This window comes from Myxocyprinus asiaticus, chromosome 40 (assembly GCF_019703515.2).
Source record: "Myxocyprinus asiaticus isolate MX2 ecotype Aquarium Trade chromosome 40, UBuf_Myxa_2, whole genome shotgun sequence".
In the NCBI taxonomy this organism is placed as follows: domain Eukaryota; kingdom Metazoa; phylum Chordata; class Actinopteri; order Cypriniformes; family Catostomidae; genus Myxocyprinus; species Myxocyprinus asiaticus.
The window spans coordinates 35,560,079-35,585,360 of NC_059383.1; the positions used below are offsets into that span (position 1 = coordinate 35,560,079).

General features: G+C 38.2%; 1 protein-coding gene across 1 annotated transcript in view; it reads right to left on the reverse strand.

Moving 5' to 3' along the window:
- The window catches only part of ap3b1a (adaptor related protein complex 3 subunit beta 1a), an 86,811-nt gene extending 63,494 nt beyond the window's left edge, over positions 1-23,317 (reverse strand). Inside the window, exons 1-6 of the mRNA XM_051681115.1 lie at positions 23,014-23,317; positions 7,533-7,608; positions 7,107-7,181; positions 5,513-5,608; positions 4,889-5,049; positions 4,740-4,806 (exon numbers count right to left, since the gene is read on the reverse strand). Of these exons, the coding sequence (XP_051537075.1) occupies positions 4,740-4,806; positions 4,889-5,049; positions 5,513-5,608; positions 7,107-7,181; positions 7,533-7,608; positions 23,014-23,156 (618 nt within the window). The 5' untranslated portion in view covers positions 23,157-23,317. The remainder of the gene's footprint in view (positions 1-4,739; positions 4,807-4,888; positions 5,050-5,512; positions 5,609-7,106; positions 7,182-7,532; positions 7,609-23,013) is intronic.
- Positions 23,318-25,282: the final 1,965 nt, after the last annotated feature.

The following is a 25,282-nucleotide window of genomic DNA, read 5'->3' on the forward strand; positions in this document are numbered from 1 at the left end:
AAACCTCAGTGTAGTCTCAAAACAAACAGATGCTTGGAAGATGACAACCTGTTCTGCTTCCCACAGAGCTAATATAACACACCACTCTCACTTTAGACTAATCAAATACTGTATATGAGAGAGAGTGTGTGAAAAAAAAAATCACAGAGAGAGAGTGAGAGAGACAGTCTGATCAGGTCAGGCGCTTCATTTAACGTCATGTGACTTAATCTCCTTCAAGTCTTTAGGAAATTGCATATAGCTGATCACCTAAACATTTACAAACAGGGTCTAAAATTAATTTGACTCTTTACATCTCCAGGCTTTGGAATGCGGAATTAAACTACAGCAGGGTTAACTGATAATATTATCGTTGCATTCCCATTTGCTCCAACAGCAAAAGAAAAGCTGTTATTAACAGCTTGTCAATGGAACTGCTTTAGTGTGGAAAAGTCGGCAAGCAAATCTGCTCTGTTTGTTTTTAATCTTCTGAATCATACTACAAAGAAAAAAATAACATTTAATGAAAAAAAAAACTATTTCTGGCACATGTAAATACAAAAATAAAATGCTACAGAATGTATAATTTTTGTGGTGGGCCAGTGGAAAAAGTAAACAGTAGGGATGCACTGATATTAAAATATTTTGCAGATACCGATAATGATTTTAACAAAAAAAACTACAGGCTGATATCTTCACTGATATTTTGCGACTCACCTTATATTGTCATCAAATCACGTTTTACTTAAGAGTTATGCTTTAAAAACGTGCAAAAGCTTTTTTCCTGTTCTTAAAATGAGTAATTTCCATTCAACAAGGAAAATTTTAAACACAAAATTACACAATTTTAAAGAACGCTACAATGAAAGCTACAAAGAACATAAAAATATTAAAAAGATACAAAAAATAACTAAATCTGATAATATGATGATTGATAAGAAAAAGGTTATTTTGTTCTTATAAAACATTTCAGCACTGCTGTTTTTGCAGTTCAAAACAACAGAACTAACGTTTTACACGTATGTACGGTTTATGACAAAACATTACAAATTCATACTATGCATATGTTGGGAAATTCCAGGGAAATGTCAACCACATCATGGAAAAATAGAAAGTTTAAACCAAATAAACAAAACCCCCTTATATTGGTATAATGGATAATGTCATCTAGACCGCAAGAGGGCGCCGCTTGCTCACAGAGCACTGACTGAAGCGCTGAATACAGACTATATTTTAAAAGATAGCCTTTTAAGGTTTAGTCATCGTGCAAGGCCATGTTGCAAGCATTATATGTCATGCAGTATTAATGGATATTATACCCATGTCTCAGAAGTCAAAGTCTGCTGGTTTCAAAGTGTTTTGGATGGCTTCTCTCATCATGTAGCCTATAGGTAAGAGCCGCTTTCACAACTGTCACATCCATTTATGATGGTTTTTAAGCACAAATGTGACAATGAGAAAGAATAATAATGAAATATTACAAGTTCTTAAGGCTAAACTATACTTTGGCTGTCCGCGTTGCGGATAGCTCTGCACACAGTATGCATGACGCAAACTTCATCAGAACAGTCCGCGCAGACTGACCGCACGCGGCACAGATTTTCTCGACAAGCAGACGTGGTCCTCGTCGGTGCGCATCGTCTGCGCATGCGACTGCCATTGATGATACTAAAAGAGTATCACAAAGCAACTGCTGGGCATGCGTCGAACACGTTCGTATTCGCTCACGGTCAGAAGAGTATATTTTGAAAAGCAACATGTCCAACCAGGGGCAAGTCGATCTGGAACGCAGAAAAACTAGGTATGCCCAGGCCTTTGGTAGTGCCAACCCTTCTACATTTTGTGGCTATTATTATTTCTGGATTGTGCATTTGAATTTACAGAGTTTTTACAAAGTGCGTTACTAATTAACAATAAATGAGCCATTGTTTTTCATATCTGCATTTTCATACTAATGAACAATATGCCGATAGTTCTAATTTGGTCAATAATTGGCCGATAAATATCTGCAGCCGATACATCGGTACATCCCTAGTAAGCAGGGCAAGTAAAAATCTGAGCTACTGGTCCAATTGGGCCAGCAGAAAAAAAATCCTTAACCTTCACCCCAAGATGAAGAAAGTCATATGCATTTGGAACGACGTGAGAATGAGTACATGATGACTTTTTTTAATTTAATTTTTTTTTTTTTTTCAGGTGAACCTTCCGTTTAATGTTAGACCCTGGTTACAAAGTTAACTCTTGGATCTCTAGTCTATCCTTCAATTTGCTTGAATCGTTCATCTTTAGCGAGCTTCTCTCCATCTCTTTGTTCCCATATTGCCAAACAAGAGCTCCAAGGTAAACTACATCCACCATCAACAAAGCTCTTACACACACACACACACCTCATCAAACACAGCTCTGCTATCTCTGCTGCTTTACAAGACCTTAATGGAAAAATCACACTAAGCAAATGGTTCTTCTAATAACAATAAATTTCCTGTAAAATTATGAAGGGTACAGGACGTTTCCCTGGATCCATTTTGTCATGAATTCTAATTAAGGCAAGGCACACTGACGGGAGAGGAAACGGGGAATGCTGGGTCATCAGTGAGTGAGGAGAGATAGAGAGATGCTGGAGCGACGACGTCTGTGATTGATGCTGTGCTTGCCAGTCAGACTGAACACACACACACTCAAATTACTTTACTATGAACGCATCCCACATCCTTTCAAATTCCACCTGCCCAAAGACCCGAACAGTGGAAGCTGATAGTGTTGTCTATTATTTCACAGTAAATATTTACCACTTCGTAGAGATAGTGACAATTCGTGAAGCTCTAGGGGTGAAATATGACTCTACACTAAAAGCCTATAAGGACAATGGTAACAAAACATGACAACATGAACTGAAACCCAGATCTCAAGTGGTCGTAACTCAAATTTGAGACCAGAAGCAATGGCTGTGTTTTACGATAATGTGTTCCAAGACTTTGGCCCAGGCTTTGGTGTGAATGCTGTTACCAAATGAGTATGGAAGGTGCAAATTCTATTATATAGAGTGTTTTAGGCAGAGGCAGGGAGAAAAAGGAGAGAAAGTCAGAGAGATGGGAGAAAATGTTGGGTTGTTGCGCCATCTGGTGGCTGTATATTGAAAATGAATGTTCATGTGAAGCAATGCATTGGCCTTAATAAAATACATTGATAAGATTGCTTGTGCATCAGCGAAAAACACAGATGTTTTGATTTTTCAATGTATTGCTAAATTAAATAGTTATTGTCAGTTTCTGAAGATTTTATATCTCTCAGTCTGATACAGTAACGTGTGATGTGAATGCTCCAAATTCATACTGTCTATGGAGGCTCTGGAATGTTGACTGAGAACCTACCAAAACTAAAATGGACCACAACAAATATATATATATATATATATATATATATATATATATATATATAAAAATGTGTTTAAGAAATTTATATTTTTATATATTCAGTTTTGAAGTATATTTAAAAATATTTTAATATTTAGAATCATGTCATTCAAGCTAGTGCAATTTGTCTACAGAGCCATAAATTAAACTTTAATATTTTCATACATTTATTTTAATTTAAATTTTATATTTTAAGTATTATTTAAAATATTTTAATATAAAAGAATATTATTAACCACATAATTACTCATGTAATTCGACCCCAGTGTTTGTATACTGAGTCTTAAAGGAAATGTTTATATTTTTGTATATTATTTATATAAATATAATATTTTAATATTTTAGGTTTTATTTAAAATATCTTATATATCTAATATTATTAATCATGTCATTAATCATGTCATTCAACCCCAGTATTTTTTTACCGCTTCCTGTTTACTGAGCCGTAAATACATTTTTTATATTTGTATATATCTATTTTAATACTAAATGTATTTTTTTATAATTGAAGTATTATTTAAAATATTTTAATATTTAGAATTATGTCATTCAACCCAGTGCAATTGTTTACTGAGCCTTAAATTATATTTTAATATTTTCAAAATATTAAATATATTTAAATATAATATTTTAAATATTATTTAATATATTTTAATATAATAGAATATAATTAACCATGTAATTATTCATGTCATTAAGCCCCAGTATTTGTTTGCTGAGCCTTAAAAAAAAAAAAAAAAAATTATATTTATTTTAATATAATAACATTTTAATATTTTAAGTATTATTTAAAATATTTTAATATTTAGAATATTATTAATCAGGTCTTTCAACCCAGTGCAATATTGATTTACCAAGACTTGATTTTTTTTTTATACATTATTTTAATATAAATATAATATTTTAACATTTAAATAAAATGTTAATAATCATGTCATTAATTGTGTCATTCAACCCCAGTATTTGTTTACCATTTTTTGTTTAGAGCGCAGTAAAGGAATTTTTTTATACATCTACTTTAGTATTAATTTTAATTTATTTATTTAGTATTTAATATTTAAAGCATTATTTAAATTCTTTAATATAATATCATTATATCAGAAAATTATGAATCATGTCATTCAACCTAGGGCAATATTTGTTTACCATGCCTTAAAGTAAATTTTACATATATTTTTGTTTCCAAATTCAACATTAATAAATGCCTCTCAAAGTGTATCTTTAAAGCCTAATTATTTAATCGCAATTAATCACCAGCAAAAACTTCATGATGGTGACAGCCTAAGCTGTATGTAATGAAATTGTTGTGTTTGTCTGTGCATTTAGAGATAAGTCTAATTGTATTACCGTGCTTTTGTCTTTCAGGAGTTTTTCGATCACTTCGATCAACAGCTCTTTCTGATCAGGGCCCAGACTGAAACACAAAATTAAAGACTTTCATAAGCTGTTCCCAACAAACTTCATTAACCAAGTCAGTGTGTTTGTGTGCGTTATACCTGTAGAGCTTCTGAATGGCGTGAGCGGCGGTTTTCCGGACATAAGGTGAGAGGTCAGTGGCCGCCTCTTTGATGGCCAGCATCATGATGGGGACAATGATTGGCACTCTAATACTGGACAAAACCCTTAGAGCGCTCGCTCTGATAAACTGATTAGGATCCTAAACACACACACACATACACTAATGAAGTCAAGAGAATATTTCAAAAGCAACTTGGTTAAAGGGATAGTTCACCCAAAAAATTAAATTATGTCATCATTTATACACCTTCATGTTGTTCCAAACCCGTATGACTTTCTTTATTTCATGGAACACAAAAGGAGATGTTAGACACAATGTTAACCTAAGTCACCATTCACTTGAATGCAATAAAAGTGCATGGTTACTGAAGGTAAAATTCTGCCTAACACCTCCTTTTGTGGTCCACAGAAGTCATACTGGTTTGGGACAACGTGAGTGTGAGTTAATGATGACATAATTGTAATTTGTGGGTGAACTATCCCTATCTACTACATAGGCAGAATATATAAGCAATACAAGGGCAGAGCATAATTTTGGGGCAAAGCATTTAGTGAAGAGAAAGACGTGAAGGGCGGAGCATCATCAGAGGGACGGGACTAACCTTGAGCGCCCTCTGGAAGGTGCTGATTGACAGGAGGGCAAGATCCTGTTGCTCCTCAGCATACCGAACGAGGTACACATACACAAGCTTCTTCAGCTAAAACACATACAGCCACAAAATATTAATAAACCGAGTACAGTTAATGGACCCTTTTCACATTTCCAAAGGACAAAGTTGTATTTCACACCTCTCGACATTTTTTCACTATATTTAAACATTTAAGCTGAGGTAATATTTGTTTCTGGTTTTGCCCTAACAGAACTTCAAAGTTCTAATGTCATGCATTTTGGAATAAATTCATTTTCCATATCAATAACTCAGTCTATTATTAACAGTCTGATCTCTCTGTCTGCAGCATGTCTGCGTTAAGCCACAGCTCAAAGGTGAAAGGTCAGAGGTCGGCCCACCGTGTAATTGCGTCCAGCTCTCGGGGTGACGGGAGGTCATAAGCGATCACAGAGTCACGGTGATGCATTCCATCATCATCACCACAGCGATTAGCAGGCAAATGGAAAAACATCACTCACTTCATAAAGAGAGACATTACCCATCTGCCCCTCTGCTCACATTTACATACTGCGGCCTGCTGATCAGGGATTGGAGCATCCACGCGCATGTTAATTAGAAGGGAGCTAAATGAATTGCTGGCATTTATGAAGCAGAATTATACAAGGGAAAGAAAAACTAAATTAAACTGATAAAGAGAGCATTTGTTTTTGCACAGAGGACAGTGTGTTTCTACAGTATGATTGTTTACTTGTGTATGTGTGTTCATATAAGTCAGTACGTTTACACGTGCAGTTATAATCAAGCTACCTGCGTTGAGTGAATCGGTGCTCTTTGCAATAGCACCTGTGGCCCCGAGTATGTGTGTGTGGATCAATGCCAGCAGACAGAGGCAGTGTTCGGCACACAGCTGCCCAATGCAGAGAGTCAGACGTGGGGGAGAGAGAGAGAACGTGACTGGGCCCCTGCACCACCAATTACACACCAAAACACCAGCCGCCCACTTCAGCCTGGGCCTCTTTTCCATCCTCCTCTCCAAACATTCCTCTTTCTCTGTCGACCAACCCTCCCCCCACCCACCCAAACATTCACTCTTCATCAATATAGGGCTGCCCAGTCAGATGCCTGATCAAACATAATGCACATTAGGTTTCGTGTCCACAGGGGTCCTCGCGGCTGCCGAATGTCTGTGTGTTGTTGGGTTGATTTTCACTTTCAGATCACAACGGAGCATTAAAATTCAGCTAGGAATTATTATTCAGTTTTCAACTGAAAATGTATTAGTGTGGACATGGTCCCCAAACTCAGTTTAAAATTCTTGTCTTACTTTTCATTCTTATTTTTATTTTCTTGTTATCTTTTGTTTTCTTTATCATTTTGATATAAAGCACTTCGAATAACAACTTTGTATGAAATGTGCTATATAAATAAACTTGCCTTGCCGCATAACTAAAAAAGTAAAATGCCAAATGCTTTTAAGGTTTTATTACATTTATATGACTTTTCAGGCCTGGAATCCACTGGATGCATGTGTGCTGTTGTTAACATGTATGTTTTTTTTAAGTGTGTTTTAAATGTGTCCTCTTACCTCAATGTTTTTACTTGCGACATTCTTCACCACAGCAGGGAAAAGTTCAGATGCATTTTTTCCCTTTGCAATCAGCTGATAGAGAGAAGACTAAATTTGTTAATGAACTGCCCTATAGATGACTAACCCAAACCTGAGAGTAAATGTCTCACATTTATTAACACTGTAATCAACTGTAATTCATGGCTTGTTGGTTAGCATGAAGATAAATTACTTCAGCTCTCTGTCAAATACACACACACACATATAAACCCTCAAAAGAGCTTAATAGTAGGATTCCATAAGCAAAAAATTTATAAATCGAATTATGGTAATAAAGACAGAATTACCATGAGCTCAAAAGTTGTTAAATGAGGGTAGATGCTTCTGTTGGAGACAAAAATGTAATTTTAAAAAGTTGTGTTCAAATCTCTCTGTGTTTCTTACCCCAACTACCCTCTTCATGGCCTCCAGTTTCAGAGACTCCTTGCTGTTTTCCAGCATCTCCTTCAAGTCTTCATTCCTGCACAGAAAGAGACATTTCAGTATTATTGCTGGTGCAGCATCATTGTCAACTGTGGCAACTTGGTATTAGCCACCCCTAGCTTCAATTTTTTTTTAAACAAAATGACAAAAAGATTCAGAAAGCTTCTTCAGGACCGTTCATACCGAATGTGTTTTTGCATCCATCCAGGCTCAATTATTTTTCTATGTAAACATGCGCTAGACTGACATCTTTGACCATTGCGATGCATCTGGACGTTTTTTCAGCATGTCACGTAGGAGTGTCTCGTTTTTAGACGCCATGTCAAGTTCAACTTAAAAAAAAAAAAAATTAACTTCAAGACACCTGCATTCTGTTATATTCATTTTGCCCCATCTAGCTTTTTTACCGCAAGAACGCATTTGGTCTAAACTGCCCCTTACACTTTTTAAAGATGACGTATTAATTCGTTATGATATTACTAACAATTACTGTTGTAAGTAGGGGTGGGAGAAAAAAAAAGATTCTCCGATGCATCGCGATTCTCTCCAACGATTCTGAATCAATTCGGAGTTCAATTTGAACCGTGGCAGTGCAGTGGCGCTTATGTGCATGCCAGAGACAGAGTGAGATGGTCATACATGCATATACTAGAGCCAAGTGTGTGCTACAGAACTGATCGCAGACTGGACATATCAACCACATGACCATTCGTCTCTGACTGAAACTACAATCCAGAAATTAATTACAAACTCAAGCACATAACAACAGGAGAGTTCATTCGTGATAACACGTCAACTCAACCAAAAACATGAAAGACAGGCTCCCTTCCGTTATTGCACTGATTTGCACAGAACAGGAAAAAAAACAAACTGAAAATAATTCAGTTATTTCAGTTTGTTTTTTTTTTCCCCCAATGCCTTTCCCTCCTCTTGTGCTCTGTTTCTTTGGCTCTTGCTCATTGCCGGTCTCCCACGTGTTGGAACAGTGCACATACAAGATGCTGGATTGATTTCTTATGCAGCAACCCTGCTATTTGAGTCACTTTACGATTACCCGTAGTGTGGTAAGGAGAAGCTGACATATGCGCTCAGCAGATATCTCATGTAGCCATCCTGGACCAGCAACTGATCATTGTGGTTATAGCTGGGCATGGGATCGATTAAGTCCAAATTAATAATGTAATACTACTGAGTACTGAGTTTGTGTATTGATTAAAATAATTGGAGGACAAGATGCATTGTGATCCATCGAGAATCATTTTGTAATATAATTGTTACCCTTTGAATCATAATCTAATCAAAACGTGAGGCCAGTGAAGGTTCACACCTCTAGTTGTAAGTATGGTATTTTGTCTGAAACAATGGTTACCATTGCAATTTTTTGTAATGTTAATCAAAAGAAATGATTCGGCAAATTCCCAAATCTAGAAAACAATTATATTTAAGGTAAATTCATCCGCTTCATTCAATGCAACTAAAATGAAAATTCAGTCCAGGATCACTAAACTACAGACTTTGGCAGATTATACCATCAAGACAGTGGGTTAAAGTGAAAGATCACACACCTCTGATTTGGACATGCCAATCTGTGCTGCACAGGTCCATAACCCCACACAGTGACCATACTTTAAAAGTCAGCCGACACAAACTGAACCACAACCCTACAAACAGTTTACCGCACCAAAGTCGAAGAGTTCAGGAGACCCACAATACCATCTCCATTCAGCAGACTGAGTGCCACAGACGAATTAGATTAACAGAGTCAGTGTGGATGCTGGTCATTCTTCTCATTCTTTCTCTCTCTCTCTCTCAGCATAGTTCAGTCCCTTACAGATGTACCATGTGACAGCCACATTCTTCAGACAGCTACCTGAGGGAAGTAGTTTGGCATCATACAATGTGCATTCATATTCTTTAGATACAGAGGACCTATTATCCAAGCAATTGAGCATAACATTGCCCACCCACTTTTGGTTCTGGAAGTATTTTTCCCATAAATTGTTATCCATAGGGATTTCATAAAATCCTCCATAAAACAGTACAAAGCCATGACCAAAACCAACCAGCTACGAGGTAAATCGCACCATTCCAAACTTTGAATTGAGGAGAAAAATTATTTGAAAATCATACAAAGAGACAAAGGTGCAAGACAGTGTACTTAATGTCTTTAATGAGAACTACAATCCCATGCAGCATTTCAGATGACATAATCAAATTAAAAACGATGGAAAAATATCAAACTATTGATTTAAATTTGTTGTTTATAAGTATAGAAACTCAATTGAAAGACGTGCTTCCTTGCCATTATTTTGCGGTATATGGTCTTTTTTTATCTCACCAACATTAAATTCAGACTGCAAACAGACATTCACCACCCAGGAAAGTACATTTTCTTTTGCCGTGGGGTTGTAGATTCTGCAGCAGTTGAGCAACACTGCTGGAAAATGGTGCAAGAAACTGCCGTTTCACGTGAAATCAAGAAATAAGTCCAGGTACTTCTGTTTCGCCATGTTTTCAAACCTGTGCTTGAGCGTAACATCATCTGTCTGCAGCACTGGTACAGGCGTACTTTGGTCAGAGTGGAAGAAATGTGATTAAAGCGTTCACATGCCAGTATAAAGCGATTAAAATACAAGCACTCCACACATCTTACTGCGATTATCATTACTCTGATTATTAGCATAATCGCAATATTCTGTTTACATGAGCAAAACTTTCATCGCCGTAATGCCTTAATTGCTTTGTAATCTCATTATGAGGGTGCATGTAAATGTAGCCACTGTCTGGATATTTTATTCCAGTACATGTCCGCATCACCGGAAGAATGCACATTCAAGAACCGTTAACAGAAACAAACATCATGAAAATCATTTGGTTCCGGTATTATAATGTAATCATTTCCGGAGAACGTGTGTTTGTGGGTAATTTAAACTTACTCGCACATCCAATCAAAAAACAAGAGTGGTACTCCCCTCTTCCCAGTGGCATGAATGGTCCTGAACATTTGCTTGCACCTACCCCGAGGACAAAACTGGAACGTGTTAAATCACTTTCAAAAGCTCACATAGACATTAATAGAAAGGAAAAAGCTGCAAAATTCACTAGCCAAATTTTACCTGCATTTGGCGCATAGTGAGTGTTAACTTCAAACCCTGGAAACAACTTATTTTACTAAAATTGAAAATATTCAGATTTATACAAATAGATAAATAGTTTGAGAGGGAAAGGATACCGAATCGATTACATCATTCACAGTGTGTCATGGGAGCGGGCGGTCGCTTCAGAGCTCTTTTGGCGCGCTTTGTTCGTTGCAATTCTCTGATTGGTAAATCATTTTCCTTTAGAATGATGGGTAGTAGTCCTTCACCAGTAATTACTGCTATTAAATATTATTATTTTTAATGCTGAAAAATTGTTGAATGATGGCTTCAGCAGAAGCATAGAACATCGATTAACAACCTCGGAACTCACGGTAGGTCTGTCTTTAAAGGTTTATAAGAAATTATTAACAACCAATTCAACTATGGAAACAATTATGTAAATTTTACTTCCAGAACCAGACTGTTGTGATCTATGGGAAGTGTGTTTTATCAGCTCAAAGTAGTTGAATGATGCCAGAAAATCTGAAAAGTATCACTTTGATTCATGCCTTTGTAGCACACAAAAAAACATGATCTACACTACTAAGGAAAATAGTGACCATACATAAAAAACTGCCTTACAATGTGACATCAAAATCATGACTACTTGGGGCCTGGGTAGCTCTGTGGTAAAAGACACTGGCTACCACCCCTGGAGTTCACTAGTTCGAATCCCAGGGCGTGCTGAGTGACTCCAGCCAGGCCTCCTAAGCAACCAAATTGGCCCGGTTGCTAGGGAGGGTAGAGTCACATGGGGTAACCTCCTCGTGGTCACAATAATGTGGTTCGTTCTCGGTGGGGTGCGTAGTGAGTTGAGCGCAGATGCCACGGTAGATGGCGTGAAGCCTCCACACGCGCTATGTCTCCGTTGCAACACACTCAACAAGCCACGTGATAAGATGCGCTGGTTGATGGTCTCAGACACAGAGGCAACTGGGATTCGTCCTCCGCCACCCGGATTGAGGTGAATCACTACGCGACCACGAGGACTTAAAAAAGCACACTGGGAACTGGGCATTCCAAATTGGGTGAAAAAATAAAAATAAAAAAAAAATCATGACTACTACAACTTCTTTCAGCTGTTCCTATTAGTGGTTACCACAGCGGACCATCCGTGATCCGCATATTTGACTTGGCACAGGTTTTATGCCAGATACATCAAAATCATGACTATTAACCTTTTTTATTCCCATCAATAGATGACACTATATAAAACCATTCCTGTTTAAAGGAACAGTTAGCTCTCAAAAAATGTACTCACCTTCATGTTGTTATAAACCCGTTCTTTGTCATTGTTTCTTGTGTTAAACAAATGCAATTACCTAGTAGAATGTCTATGCTGCTCTGTCCCTGATCGCTATTCACTTTCAATGTATGAAAAAGAACTACAATGAAAGTGAATGGCGAGTAGGGGAAGAGCAGCTTGGACATTCTGCTAAATACTGTATCTCCTTTCGTCTATCACACCAGAAACAAAGTCAAAAATGCTTGGAACAAAAAGAGGCTGTGTAAATGATGGCATCATTTTCATTTTTGGGGCAAAATATCCCTTTGTATATACTTAATCAATTCAGATGTACAGAACTGAAGGACTAAATATGAAGGACTAAATATAATTACAAAGAAATGTTTGTATTTAATCTGCCATTCTCCAACAAGTACAAATCCTCAGCTTCCCACACATGCGCATTTCTCATACCCTTTGCTTGCTTTCTCTTCACGTCCACAGTTGTGGTTGTTAGTGAGGGTGCATTCCTCTGAGTTAAGGTCAGATTTCAGTGTGAGCTGAAGGTTTTCAGCTGATACGAGAGCTGTTTGCATCACTCCGGTCGCTTCGGAGCACAAAACAGCCAAAGATCCGTTCATCTTCACACTCAAGAAAACAGATGTTCTTTCACACGGTCTCATAAACAAATGTTCTTTAACACTTCTAAGTATGTATATAACTTCAAGAATAAGTGAGGGTCAAGGCTGTCTTTTATCCCGAAACCAACAATTTCAACGTATCCAAAAAGTTCTTCAAACATCGTCTCAAACCATTAGAAAAATCATTAGGCCTCACTCAGCTCATCTGAGCAAATCCATTTACTCTGTTTAACTGCAAATCCTTGTAGAAACCTTTCAAACAGCACTGTGAGATTGTCCATTACTCCGAATCCAACCAGAAGTGAAGATCAGGTCTTGATTTTTACATTGTCTTGGAAGCAAAAAATTAGAGATGGCTATAAAGCAGAAATGTCCACCAATGTCAAACCGATGCAGTCGTGAAGACCAGAGAGGCACAGGACAGCACTGTCCTCCAGCCTGACTCAATCATCTAGTAAATAGCCACGTGCAAGAGTCGCACAGCCATCCAGTGTGACCAGTACACATCAATTATATTTGAGAGCTGAGGCTCCACACAACCATGTTACAATGATTCACTCTTTTCTCTAGGGTAAGGTCTCAACACAGATATCCCAATTCAATTCTAATTTTGATTGAATTTGATTAGATTCTGATTATTTTGGTATATTTCAGTTATAATATAATTTTCTTACACATGAAAGAAATTTGACCACTCTCCATACCAATTTCGATACCACAACAATATACTATGGTCGACCGATATATCGCCAAGACCAATTATCGGCAATGACCGAAACATTTTCCTGTTTGGCCGATTAGTTTCTCAAGCTGCGAAGGTGCCGAAAAATCGCCTTTTTGTAAAGGACATGTAAAGGACCAATCAAAGTTTTGTTTTTGAGCACCCCTGGCATAGAATAAAAGACCAATCTTGTGATTTTAAGAATCAATATCAGGAACGTTTAAATGAAGAATGCAATTAATCCTATTTTTTTTACCCAGCATTACTTCTCTCGTACAAGGCTGAATTCTCTCACTCCTGCTTCTCAAGACCTGGTTAGTATTCCAAAGAATCTTCTTGTTTTTTGTTCTAGGATACAATACGATGAATTCTTAGAGCATTCTTGGGTATTTGCTTCTTTGAGAGACGCTCAATCAAACTTAATTTAATAATTTTAATTAATAATTTTTATAATTTTCTTTATTTATCACACATTATACATTTGCACATATACAGTGAAATTCTTCTTTTCACATATCCCAGCTAGGCTGGGGTCAGAGTGCAGGGTCAGCCATGATACAGCGCCCCTGGAGCAGATAGGGTCAAGGGCCTTGCTCAAGGGCCCAACAGTGGCATCTTGGTGCTGCTGGGGCTTGAACCCCCGACCTTCTGATCAGTAACCCAGAGCCTTAACCGCTGAGCCACCACTGCCCCCACAAGAAGAAACCCAAACTTGACCTCAACACTGTGTCATTTCCTAACCGATCCAAAGCTTAAGCGTCATTTTGAGTGCAAGTTACAAGCATGCTGCAGCCTCAAAGAGGGTGTAAAATGAAAAGGAAGTCCAGTGAAGTCCAAATAGCGATGTTGGAACCTTTAGTTCAAGCAGGCGAATGTTCCGTATGGCTGGAACCCGCTTGAGATTGAGCTGACTCACGCACTTTAGTAGATCCACTCTTGGCTCTTATCTTGAGAGATTGAATAAACACTGTGAGACTTTCATCACCTCCACAGAGCTCTGCTCTTTTTGCCTTTTAGTCATTCAGTACTGGTCTGCTAGTCCTGATAACAGCCCGGAACGACTTCCAAACTTCTAACAAATCTTAAAAAAATTAAAGTTAGTCCACCCCAATGATAAACAGTGCAAATATTTGAAGCAGGTTCTTCTTGAAGACTATTGTGAACACGGCTCAAGAGACTTTCTTCCTTGCATCTTTTTTCCATACAATGAAAGTGAATGGTGACTGAGGCTGTCATTCTGCCTTACACTGAAGAAACCCAATCTTTGGGTTGAACGCAAATTGATTCGAATCACAGGTTTTCGATTCTATTCAAAAACGATTTTTGCAAATTCAAAACTATTCAATTCGATTCACAATGAAATTCGATTTACGATTCAATTCAGCATTTTTTTAAATGCATTTATAGCATTTTTAAATACTTCCTCTAATGTGTCTTCAGCAAGAAAAAGAAAGGCAAACTACTTAAGATTGTTTACTGCACCAAAAGTAACTTGAAAGAAACACCATTAAGCACTAGGGATGCGCCGATCCAAAAATGACATAAAAGAACCATAAAAACACCATTAAAGCAGTTCATATGACTCGTGCATTTTATTCAAAGCCACTTGAAGACGTGCGATAGCTCTGTGAATCACAAAATCTGTGTTTAATAAGTAAATATATAGTATGCGCAGCACCAGCGTGTTAGTGAATGGTGCTGCTCTGTTGACACAAACTCAAGCACAGACTGGTGATGCACACGCGGCTATTTTTAGCCTTCACAGCAGTGCGCAATATTTGAGCACTACTCAAGAACAGTATCTCAATAGTTCGGTTCACTTATAATATGCATTTAGAACGGCACCGGAGGTGCATTTTACCAGAATTTGAATAAGAAGCGAATTAAACTACTGTGAACTTGCCTACAAACAGACACATACAGGACTTCCTGGAGTGTTTAGAATGTCAAATTAAAAGTGTGAGGGTTTAAAAAGTGCACGATTTAAATATATTACTGTTGTATTTAAAATTAAAATTAATAATAATAATATTAAAAACAAATTATTATTATTATTATTATTATTATTATGTCATCATTAGTATTTGTTTACAATTTATAACAATATTTAAGTTGAATGGGTTCCAAAAAATAACTGTGAATGAAAAGTGGACTGATGTCTTCTAACTAAATTGAACAAAAAAAAGAACTGAATCCTTTAAAGTCCAGATGCAAGTTGAAACATTTTTGAAAAAAAAAAAAGAGAAAAAAAAAAGGCAAAAATAAAACACTGGTTTCTTTTCTTCTGAAGACTTGAAGACTGGAATTACTGTTATTTTGCTGCTACATTATCCAGTATACTAGTTAATAATAAAGTGTTTCTTAATAAGCTATACATTTATATTGAAATAATGTGTAGTTAGAGGTTTGTGTTTCTTTACATATTAAAGAGTACTCCCAATTAGTTCCACACAATAATGTAAAGATATTCTAAACCGATTATGCAAAAAAACCAACACTGGTATCAGCTTGGGATCGGTATCGGCCGATACTGAGATTTCCGATATCGGAATCGGAAGAGAAAAAGTGGTATCGGTGCATCCCTATTAAGTACATGTACATACAGGCTACTTGGAATTCAATAATAGTACAATGTGCTAATAAAATATTTCAGAGCTGAACACAGTAAAATATTCCATATTTCAATATAAAAAAGTATTTGATTTTTACATTTTTTTTTTAATAATTTGCGCTTACTACCACCCCTGGAGTCACGAGTTCGAATCCAGGATGTGCTGAGTGACTCCAGCCAGGTCTCCTAAGCAACCAAATTAGCCCGGATGCTAGGGAGGGTAGAGTCACATGGGGTAACCTCCTCGTGGTCGCGATTAATGGTTCTCGCTCTCAGTGGGGCGCGTGGTAAGTTGTGTGTGGATCGCGGAGAGTAGCATAAGCCTCCACATGCTGCGAGTCTCTGCAGTGTCATGCACAACGAGCAGTGATAAAATGCGCGGATTGACGGTCTCAGAAGTGGAGGCAACTGAGACTTGTCTTCCGCCACCCGGATTGAGGTGAGTAACCGCACCACCACGAGGACCTACTAAGTAGTGGGAATTGGGCATTCCAAATTGGAAGAAAAGGGGGATAATAAAAAAAGAAGGAAATTGGAAAAATAGCTACAGGACACTGTGCATTTTGAATATGCTGTGTGGACCACCAGTGCCCAACTGATCAGCTGCACTGCATGGTACTACTTATAAATGAATAAAACAAGTTATGTGGCAGGAAGAAGGATAAGTGTGTGAAGACATTTAGCATACAGAACGAGGGATTCAATCTTAATAAACATCTTAATGTGTGTGTGTGTGTGTGTGTGTGTGTGAGAGTGTGTGTGTGTGAGTGAGTGTATGTATCGCTTTTATCAATTGCTTCACGTGGCAATGATTGTCCTAATGCTGAATCACAATGAAGACAAAACCCTGTCTGCATTCAGTGAACATTTTACGGTTATGTGTAGGCACTGTGTCTGACTATTTGATGAGAGAGATAGCTCAGCTGCAATAAACGTGGTGAGTTTTGGAGAATAAATGGTGAAGAATTTTATATTAACTGAGACTAATTCAATCAGAAGAAAGGGGCGTTTTAGGTCCACCCATATGTGCGAATCAAATATTCAAGCCATATATTAGTGAAATCAAATAATCAAAACGCACAGTGTCCCGTGGGTATATTTCCAATTTCCTATTTTTGCACACCAAGTCCCCAACTAAACAATGATACCAGTAAAATGGCCCTACATTATAAATTATAGAAAATAACATCTTTATACATTTCCTCACAATTAAAAATCACTTTATTTCAGTAGTGACCCAGTGTCAGAAATTAACTTTTACATTTAGGGTTAATACTTGCCCTCTGTATTAGAATGTCAGGGGCATTTATGAGAGTCTTATCCGTTTATGTCAAAATGTCAATTTAATCAATTCATTAATACAAATTTTTTAAGTCAGAGAATGTATTACGTCTTACCCAAAAAGCTACATCAACATCAACTATATCAGAGGTTACAAATAAAAAACAGAAGAACTCATTACGAGGGCATTTTTTGCCCCCACATTTGAATTTCAGGAGCATTTTTATGATTTTTTAATGCCATTTTTGCCCCAAGGTCTCCTTAATTTCCGACCATGTAGTGAACACACAGTGAGTAGGAAGCTGTATCAAAAGGTTTGAGCCCGTTTGACTTTCAAGTGACAGTATTGTCAACTAGCCCGAAACTCTTTCACACAGGCCTGTGTGTAATAGCTGCTGGTGTTCCTGTGTCTCATTCTGAAGGCTTCTCTCTCTTCTCGTAAGTTCAGCCTTTTGCTTGCAGTCATGTGAGAGAGATGATTCAGTTAAGCCAGAATAACATTAACCACCCCTCCATTACAACCCTCAACATACCAGTTGACACACACGCACACTGGGTCAAACCCTTTTGCAATCAGCAGTACAGCAGGATACCAGCCATCTTCAATAAGGGAGGCAAGAGAAATTTGAATGCTACAACTCAGTGGTTCTGAACTGGTTTTGCTTCAGCACCCAGACTGGAAATACAGTGGTGATCTAACAATAAATCAAACACTGATATGACACTTCAGCCAAGGGATGGATGAATCACCTCTGGCGTTCAACATTAACAGCAAAAGACCTTATTTTGCTGGCCTATCCACAATTATTTAGACTAGTTCTATTTTATTATTTGCAATTAGTAGCTATTGAGAATCAAAAGGGCAAACTGTTACAAACCCCTTATTTACAGCAGATTAAAAATCTAAATAATCATGTGCCAGGCAATAAATAAAGATTCATCAACATGGACTTGTTTTTCAAGTATAATAAATGAGACTATCCTCATATGTCTCATCAGATTAGACAATTAACTGGCTCATTAATGCAGTAAACAGTAACAGACTTCCTGTCTTGGGAGGGTTCTGGTTTGGAAATCTGTCATTTAGCAGATGCAATTTTTTTCAAAACTCAAAATTTCAGTCCTCTAAACATTGGACCCCTGAAGATGAATCTGAGCTTATGTTCTTGAGAGATGAGGACATGAGAGTTAGACATCAGTCCTGTTTATGGCCTTCAAGAGAATCTAGAAGACAAATACACACATGACAGATGGAAAAATACCACCAACACCAAGGTATGCAGACCAATACAGACCAATAATCCCCAATTATAGGATAGGACACAATACAGTCTAACAACATTTTTATACTGTGTGACTGAATGTAAGACAAGGAAGACTTCAGGCCAAACAATGTCAACTCTCTGTCACATTATTTAGCTGCATGAGCTACACAGACAGGGTTTTAATACCTGACATTGTGTTCCCATAGAATAAATAGTGTTGTGATTTCACTGACATTCCGCCCCCTAGTGGAGGAGGGGGTCAACAGTCAGAGTGAGAGTTTTTTTTAAATCCTTTTTTGTTCATTAGCATCAGTTCTCCAAAATGCAAATTTTAGCAGTCATAGCTTCCAACAAAACAGGTCAATCTATGTTATTCTACACAGCTGTAACAGAATTCAAAAATTAAAAAAAAACATCAGTAGCTAACACTCTGAACTGTTTCACAACAACAGTTTGCAAGAGTCACACAAAATTCCTCCCAAACAAAACATGCTTTAACACCCAGAGCAATCTGGTTTCAGCCCTCTAGGGGGTGCTGATCATGAAAAAATAAAGGTATTATTCCAAAAACACTTGCTTGATCTGCACAATATACACCAATTAGCCAAAACATTAAAACCACCTGCCTAATTGTGTAGGCCCCCCTCGTGCTGCCAAAAGAGCACCAACCTGCATCTCAGAATAGCATTCTGAGATGCTATTCTTCTTACCACAATTGTACAGAGTGGTTATCTGAGTTACTGTAGACTTTGTCAGTTCAAACCAGTATGGCCATTCTCTGTTGACCTCTCTCATCAACAAAGCGTTTCCGTCCACAGAACTGCCGCTCACTGGATGTTTTGCCATTTAAGTATGAAATCCTTAAAAATGCCTTCGGGGGTAGGGGTCTGGGTAGCTCAGTGGTAAAATACGCTGGCTACCACCCCTGGAGTTCGCTAGTTCGCTAGTTCGAATCCCAGGGCGTGCTGAGTGACTCCAGCCAGGTCTCCTAAGCAACCAAATTGGCCTGGTTGCTAGGGAGGGTAGAGTCACATGGGGTAACCTCCTCGTGGTCGCTATAATGTGGTTTGTTCTCGGTGGGGCGCATGGTGAATTGAGCGTGGTTGCCGCGCTATGTCTCCGTGGCAACGCGCTCAACAAGCCACGTGATAAGATGCGCGGGTTGACTGTCTCAGACGCGGAGGCAACTGGGATTCATCCTCCGCCACCCGGACTGAGGCGAATCACTACGCGCATTGGGAATTGGGCATTCCAAATTGGGAGAAAAAAAATTAAAACTAAAATGCCTTCAGGGTGTAAGGAGTTATAAAAAAATTTGAGAGTGGCTTCATAAAATAACTTTCAACAAGGTTAAAAGTAGTGCCCGACAAATTTATTGGTCTGCTGATATTAGCCTTTCACAGATACACTATATTGCCAAAAGTATTCGCTCATCTGCCTTTAGACGCATATGAACTTAAGTGACATCCCATTCTTAATCCATAGGGTTTAATATGACGTCGGCCCACCCTTTTCAACTCTTCTGGGAAGGCTTTCCACAAGGTTTAGGAGTGTGTTTATGGGAATTTTTGACCATTCTTACAGAAGCGCATTTGTGAGGTCAGACACTGATGTTGGACGAGAAGGCCTGGCTCGCAGTCTTCGCTCTAATTCATCCCAAAGGTGCTCTATCGGGTTGAGGTCAGGACTCTGTGCAGGCCAGTCAAGTTCTTCCATACCAAACTCGCTCATCCATGTCTTTATGGATCTTGCTTTGTGCACTGGTGCGCAGTCATGTTGGAACAGGAAGAGGCCATCCCCAAACTGTTCCCACAAAGTTGGGAGCATGGAATTGTCCAAAATCTCTTGGTATGCTGAAGCATTCAGAGTTCCTTTCACTGGAACTAAGGGGCAAAGCCCAGCTCCTGAAAAACAACCCCACACCATAATCCCCCCTCCACCAAACTTCACAGCTGGCACAATGCAGTCAGACAAGTACCGTTCTCCTGGCAACCGACCAACCCAGACTCATCCATCAGATTGCCAGATGGAGAAGCGTGATTCGTCACTCCAGAGAACGCGTCTCCACTGCTCTAGAATCCAGTGGCGGCGTGCTTTACACCACTGCATCCGACGCTTTGCATTGCACTTGGTGATGTGTGGCTTGGATGCAGCTGCTCGGCCATGGTAACCCATTCCATGAAGCTCTCTACGCACTGTTCTTGAGCTAATCTGAAGGCCACATGAACTTTGGAGGTCTGTAGTGATTGACTCTGCAGAAAGTTGCCGACCTCTGCGCACTATGCGCCTCAGCATCCGCTGACCCCGCTCTGTCATTTTACGTGGCCTACCACTTCGTGGCGGAGTTGCTGTCATTCCCAATCGCTTCCACTTTGTTATAATACCACTGACAGTTGACTGTGGAATATTTAGTAGCGAGGAAATTTCACGACTGGACTTGTTGCACAGGTGGCATCCTATCACAGTACCACGCTGGAATTCACTGAGCTCCTGAGAGCGGCCCATTCTTTCACAAATGTTTGTAGAAGCAGTCTGCATGCCTAGGTGCTTCATTTTATACACCTGTGGCCATGGAAGTAATTGGAACACCTGAATTCAATTATTTGGATGGGTGAGCGAATACTTTTGGCAATATAGTGTATATTGTATCGGCGTATATGTTTTCCGATATGCGCAGATATGAAAACTTTTTTTTAGAACATATAATGCAGAAAACAATGCTTGGGGTGATTTAGAGTTGGTGTCATAACGTAGTTTGTCCAGCAGAGCGCGCTCCGACTCCATTGTTTACAGAGCTGAGCTGATGGTGGTTCTGCAGACATTGCGGAGTTAAGCAGTGCGGAGTTGAGCGGTGTCTTCACGGTAAGTTGTTAACTAGTTTGTGAAATACATACTGGAAAGTTATTAAACAATGATCCCATCATTTTCCCTTTTCAATATAGCTAATATAACATTAACCCTGTCCCTGACAACGAAGTCACTCATGTTTATCACATCTGTTTGCTGTTAGCCAGCTATAGTTTGTCAGTGCAGTCAGTAATGTAGTAGACTGAAAGGTAAACATCACAGCATCTTTATGCAACTCAGCAGACAATAGTGCGGTGGTGGATTGTGTCTGTTGAGTGTTGATTTCATGCTATGTTGTTACCTGGTTGGTGAGACGCAATGCTGGAAAGTAAATAAAGTCCATCTTTTACTCTCCGTGACAATGAGCATATAGCTAACTAGTTAACCACGTAGCTACTTTCATTGCTTGTCAGCTGAGTGGGAGCTAATGTGTAAACATGTATTCACCAAACTGTTTTGTTCAGGAATCACAGTTTGGTACCCCCTTCAACCGAACAATTCCAGTCATTGCATTTACAAAATGTAATATTTAAAAGTCTGGTTTTCCACCGTTGAAAGTTTCCCCTGAACGCTGTTTATCTCTTGACTCGGCAGGTGTAAATGCTTCTTGTTTTACAACCTGCCCCTAATTGACTGGCAGTATTAATATAGTCAGCATTTGACTGATCCTAAACAGTACTACTGATGTTTAATTAGCTATTTATTTTATTTATTCTTTATTTTAATGGTCAGCAACTGACTGATACTGAACATACAGTACTGATCTTTTTTAAGCTCTTTATTGTATTTTTATTTATACTTTATTTTCTCAGTGTTCATTTCTAGAATTGGTTGACAATGTATAATAATAATGTAAAATATTCTTTGATAAAACAATTTGTTTAAGAAAGCAGCCTTCTGAGTACCTTTGCATAGTCATATCGGTGCAAAATCGGTGCACAATCCACATTGAAAAGGTCTGTTTTCATTCCAGCTCAAAAATTAACTATATCGGCCACCATATCGGTTATTGAATTTTCCCCCTCTAAAATCGGTAACGGTCGGGCTCTAGTTAAAAGCAAATGTATCATAATATTAATACTTAGGTCTCTGAGGGTTTACACCGGAGAGCCTTCTTAAAACATACTCATCTGGCAGATGAAATAAGATTACTATCTGACCATCTAGAATCAACAATACATTTAACAACTACTTATGACAGTACAAGAAGGGGGCAGATCACAGCCCATATCCAAACTATTTGCATAACAGTGACACACAGGACAGGACATTATCAGAGACAAGACTCTGTCATTTTTACAACAAACCTTCACCCTCAGTGTCACATGCACAACCTTTAAAAACTTAAAAACCTGATAGTCTATCTAAAAATGTGCACCAGCTGTCAACTATCAGTGCAAGAAAAACAAACAGTCATCATTTAGGTAATTTATGTCTGTTGCTACTATACTGTAATCATGTATGCTTCAGTGTTAGACACATTTCTTATACGAGTTACTTACAGCAGTAACTTTACTATAGTAAAACCATTGCAAACTTTGCTAAGGACAAACTTAGCCAATAGACACTTCATGAAAAGCCTCTGCAGGCTAGCGTGTGTGTGTGTGTGTGTGTGTGTGTGTGTGTGTGTGTGTGTGTGTGTGTGTTGTTGTTGTTGTTGTTGTTGTTTTGTGATGTGCTGTTGTTGTAGCCAGGTCAGAAGTGTTCTTACTTCTTGAAGTCAGTGCTGAAGAGGCCGAACCCCGCTCCGGTGTTGAGGGTGGTGGGGATGCTCTCCTGCGCCGCGTCCAGGCCAGACTCCACCGATCCACCCTGATCATTATACGACACACTGTTCGCGGACATCCCGAGCATGTACACCTGTCACTAGAACTCACTCTGGAGGGGTTATGACTTTTCTTTTAAAGGTAGCGCTAGTGCTATGCAGTTACTATTTAATTTTCCAACGAATAAATCGAAAGAAAAAACTTTTTTACTCCTGACATGCAACTTCTCCTCATCCACGCAGAGCCGGAAGTATGAGCTGGAGTTAAAGTCACGTGCCAGTCACATGACATCAGCGTGACAGGATAAAGGTTACAGCAAAATATCAAACATACGAACAATCACGTATTTTTTTTATGTTTTCATCATACATTAGCTCTTTTTTATTATTTAACTTATTAAAGTATCTTTGTCTTCTATAGCTACCCTCATTAATTGTTAAAGGGATAGTTCACCCAAAAATGAAAATTCTCTCATCATTTACTCACTCTCATGTCATCCCAGATGTGTATGATTTCTTTCTTCCGCAGAACACAAATGAAGATTTTTAGACGAATATCTCAGCTCTGTAGGTTCAATGGTGGCCAGAACTTTAAAGTTCCAAAAAGCACATAAAGGCAGCATAAAGGTAATTCATAAGACTCCAGTGGTTAAATCCATGTCTTCAGAAGCGATATGATAGGTGTAGCTGAGAAACAGATCAATATTTAAGTCCTTTTTTACTATATATCTCCACCTTTGACCAGCCCCAACCAATAGGTGGTGATATGCACGAAGAATGTGAATCACAAAAAAACGTGAATGTGAAAGTGAAAGTGGAGATTTATAGTAAAAAAGGACTTAAATATTGATCTGCTTCTCATCTGCACCTATTATATTGCTTCTGAAGACATGGATTAAACCATTGGAGTCTTATGGATTACTTTTATGCAGTCTTTTTGTACTTTTTGTAGCTTCATAGTTTTGGTCAGCATTCTTTTGCATTGTATGGACCTACAGAGCTCAAATATTCTTCTTAAAATCTTCATTTGTGTTTTGCAGAAGAAATAAAGTCATACACATCTGGGATGGCATGAGGGTGAGTAAATAATAAGAGAACTTTCTTGGGTAAACTAATCCTCTAATCTGGCTTTAGCTCACAAACTTCATCTTTCTGTTTTAAATTTTTGGTAATTTATTATCTTACTATACCATCCTTATTAATGATTAAATATTGCCCCAAACGTTCTCTCTCTCTATATCAGTGCTTATCATAACCAGCAGAGGGTGACAAAGTCGTAAGTAAAAATGATACTGGGCCTCACATAAGTGTTCCGTGTTTATGGCTTTGGTAATAATCTGAAAGACCACGGAACGGATGTTTGCTACATACATCTGTATGCAAACATAATAAGTTGCTTATTTCACTCAAAAAACCTTTTACTTTTAAACGTTACTATCGGGAACCATAAAAACCACTGAAGTAGACAACACACTCCAACACATTTTCTGTTTTTCTTTCCTTCTCCTATTTTTTTCCCCCCTTACCTCCACGTATTTGACCCTAAAATCACCTTTACTTTTTAAATCTTTGGAGAGGTTAAGAGTTACTCTTTAAACTAGAGGAAACAGATCATTCTGAACCAGAGCTATTATGTCTCATTGTGAAGACATATGTTCAAAGCCTTTTGTGTGTCTCCAAGTCTGGTTTGGATGATGGTTTTTTATTCTTGTACTGTTTATAGAGTTGAAGATTAAAGGTCTAAATGACCCAGGGTCAGTTAGTGGGCATATTTACAGTGCTTAAATGAAGAGAGCATTGACCCCTACATCAGGCCTTCATGATTAGATTTCAGTGAGGGTCATTATGACATCAAAGATTACAGGTACCTCATAATAATCACTGCTGACCGCAGTGATTTGAAGTTTGGGCAAAGAGACTTACACACACTCAAACACACTCAAAAAACAGTAGAAAGGTAGAGACAGAGACAATACGGCTTTATTTGTAAAATGATGTCACAGGATTATTTATGCTTGTGATAGAAAAGACAATTGCTTTAGTGAGTTTGTGCATGCGTGTATGTGAGCAAGAATAAAATGTTTATTCTTAGAAAAATCTACAATCCCACACTCGTAAACAAACCTCAGACTATGTGGCATCAATGGTAATATAAAGCATGTTACAAAACACAGCCCAATTCGATCAGATTGAGCAACTAAAATGGCCCGGCTTT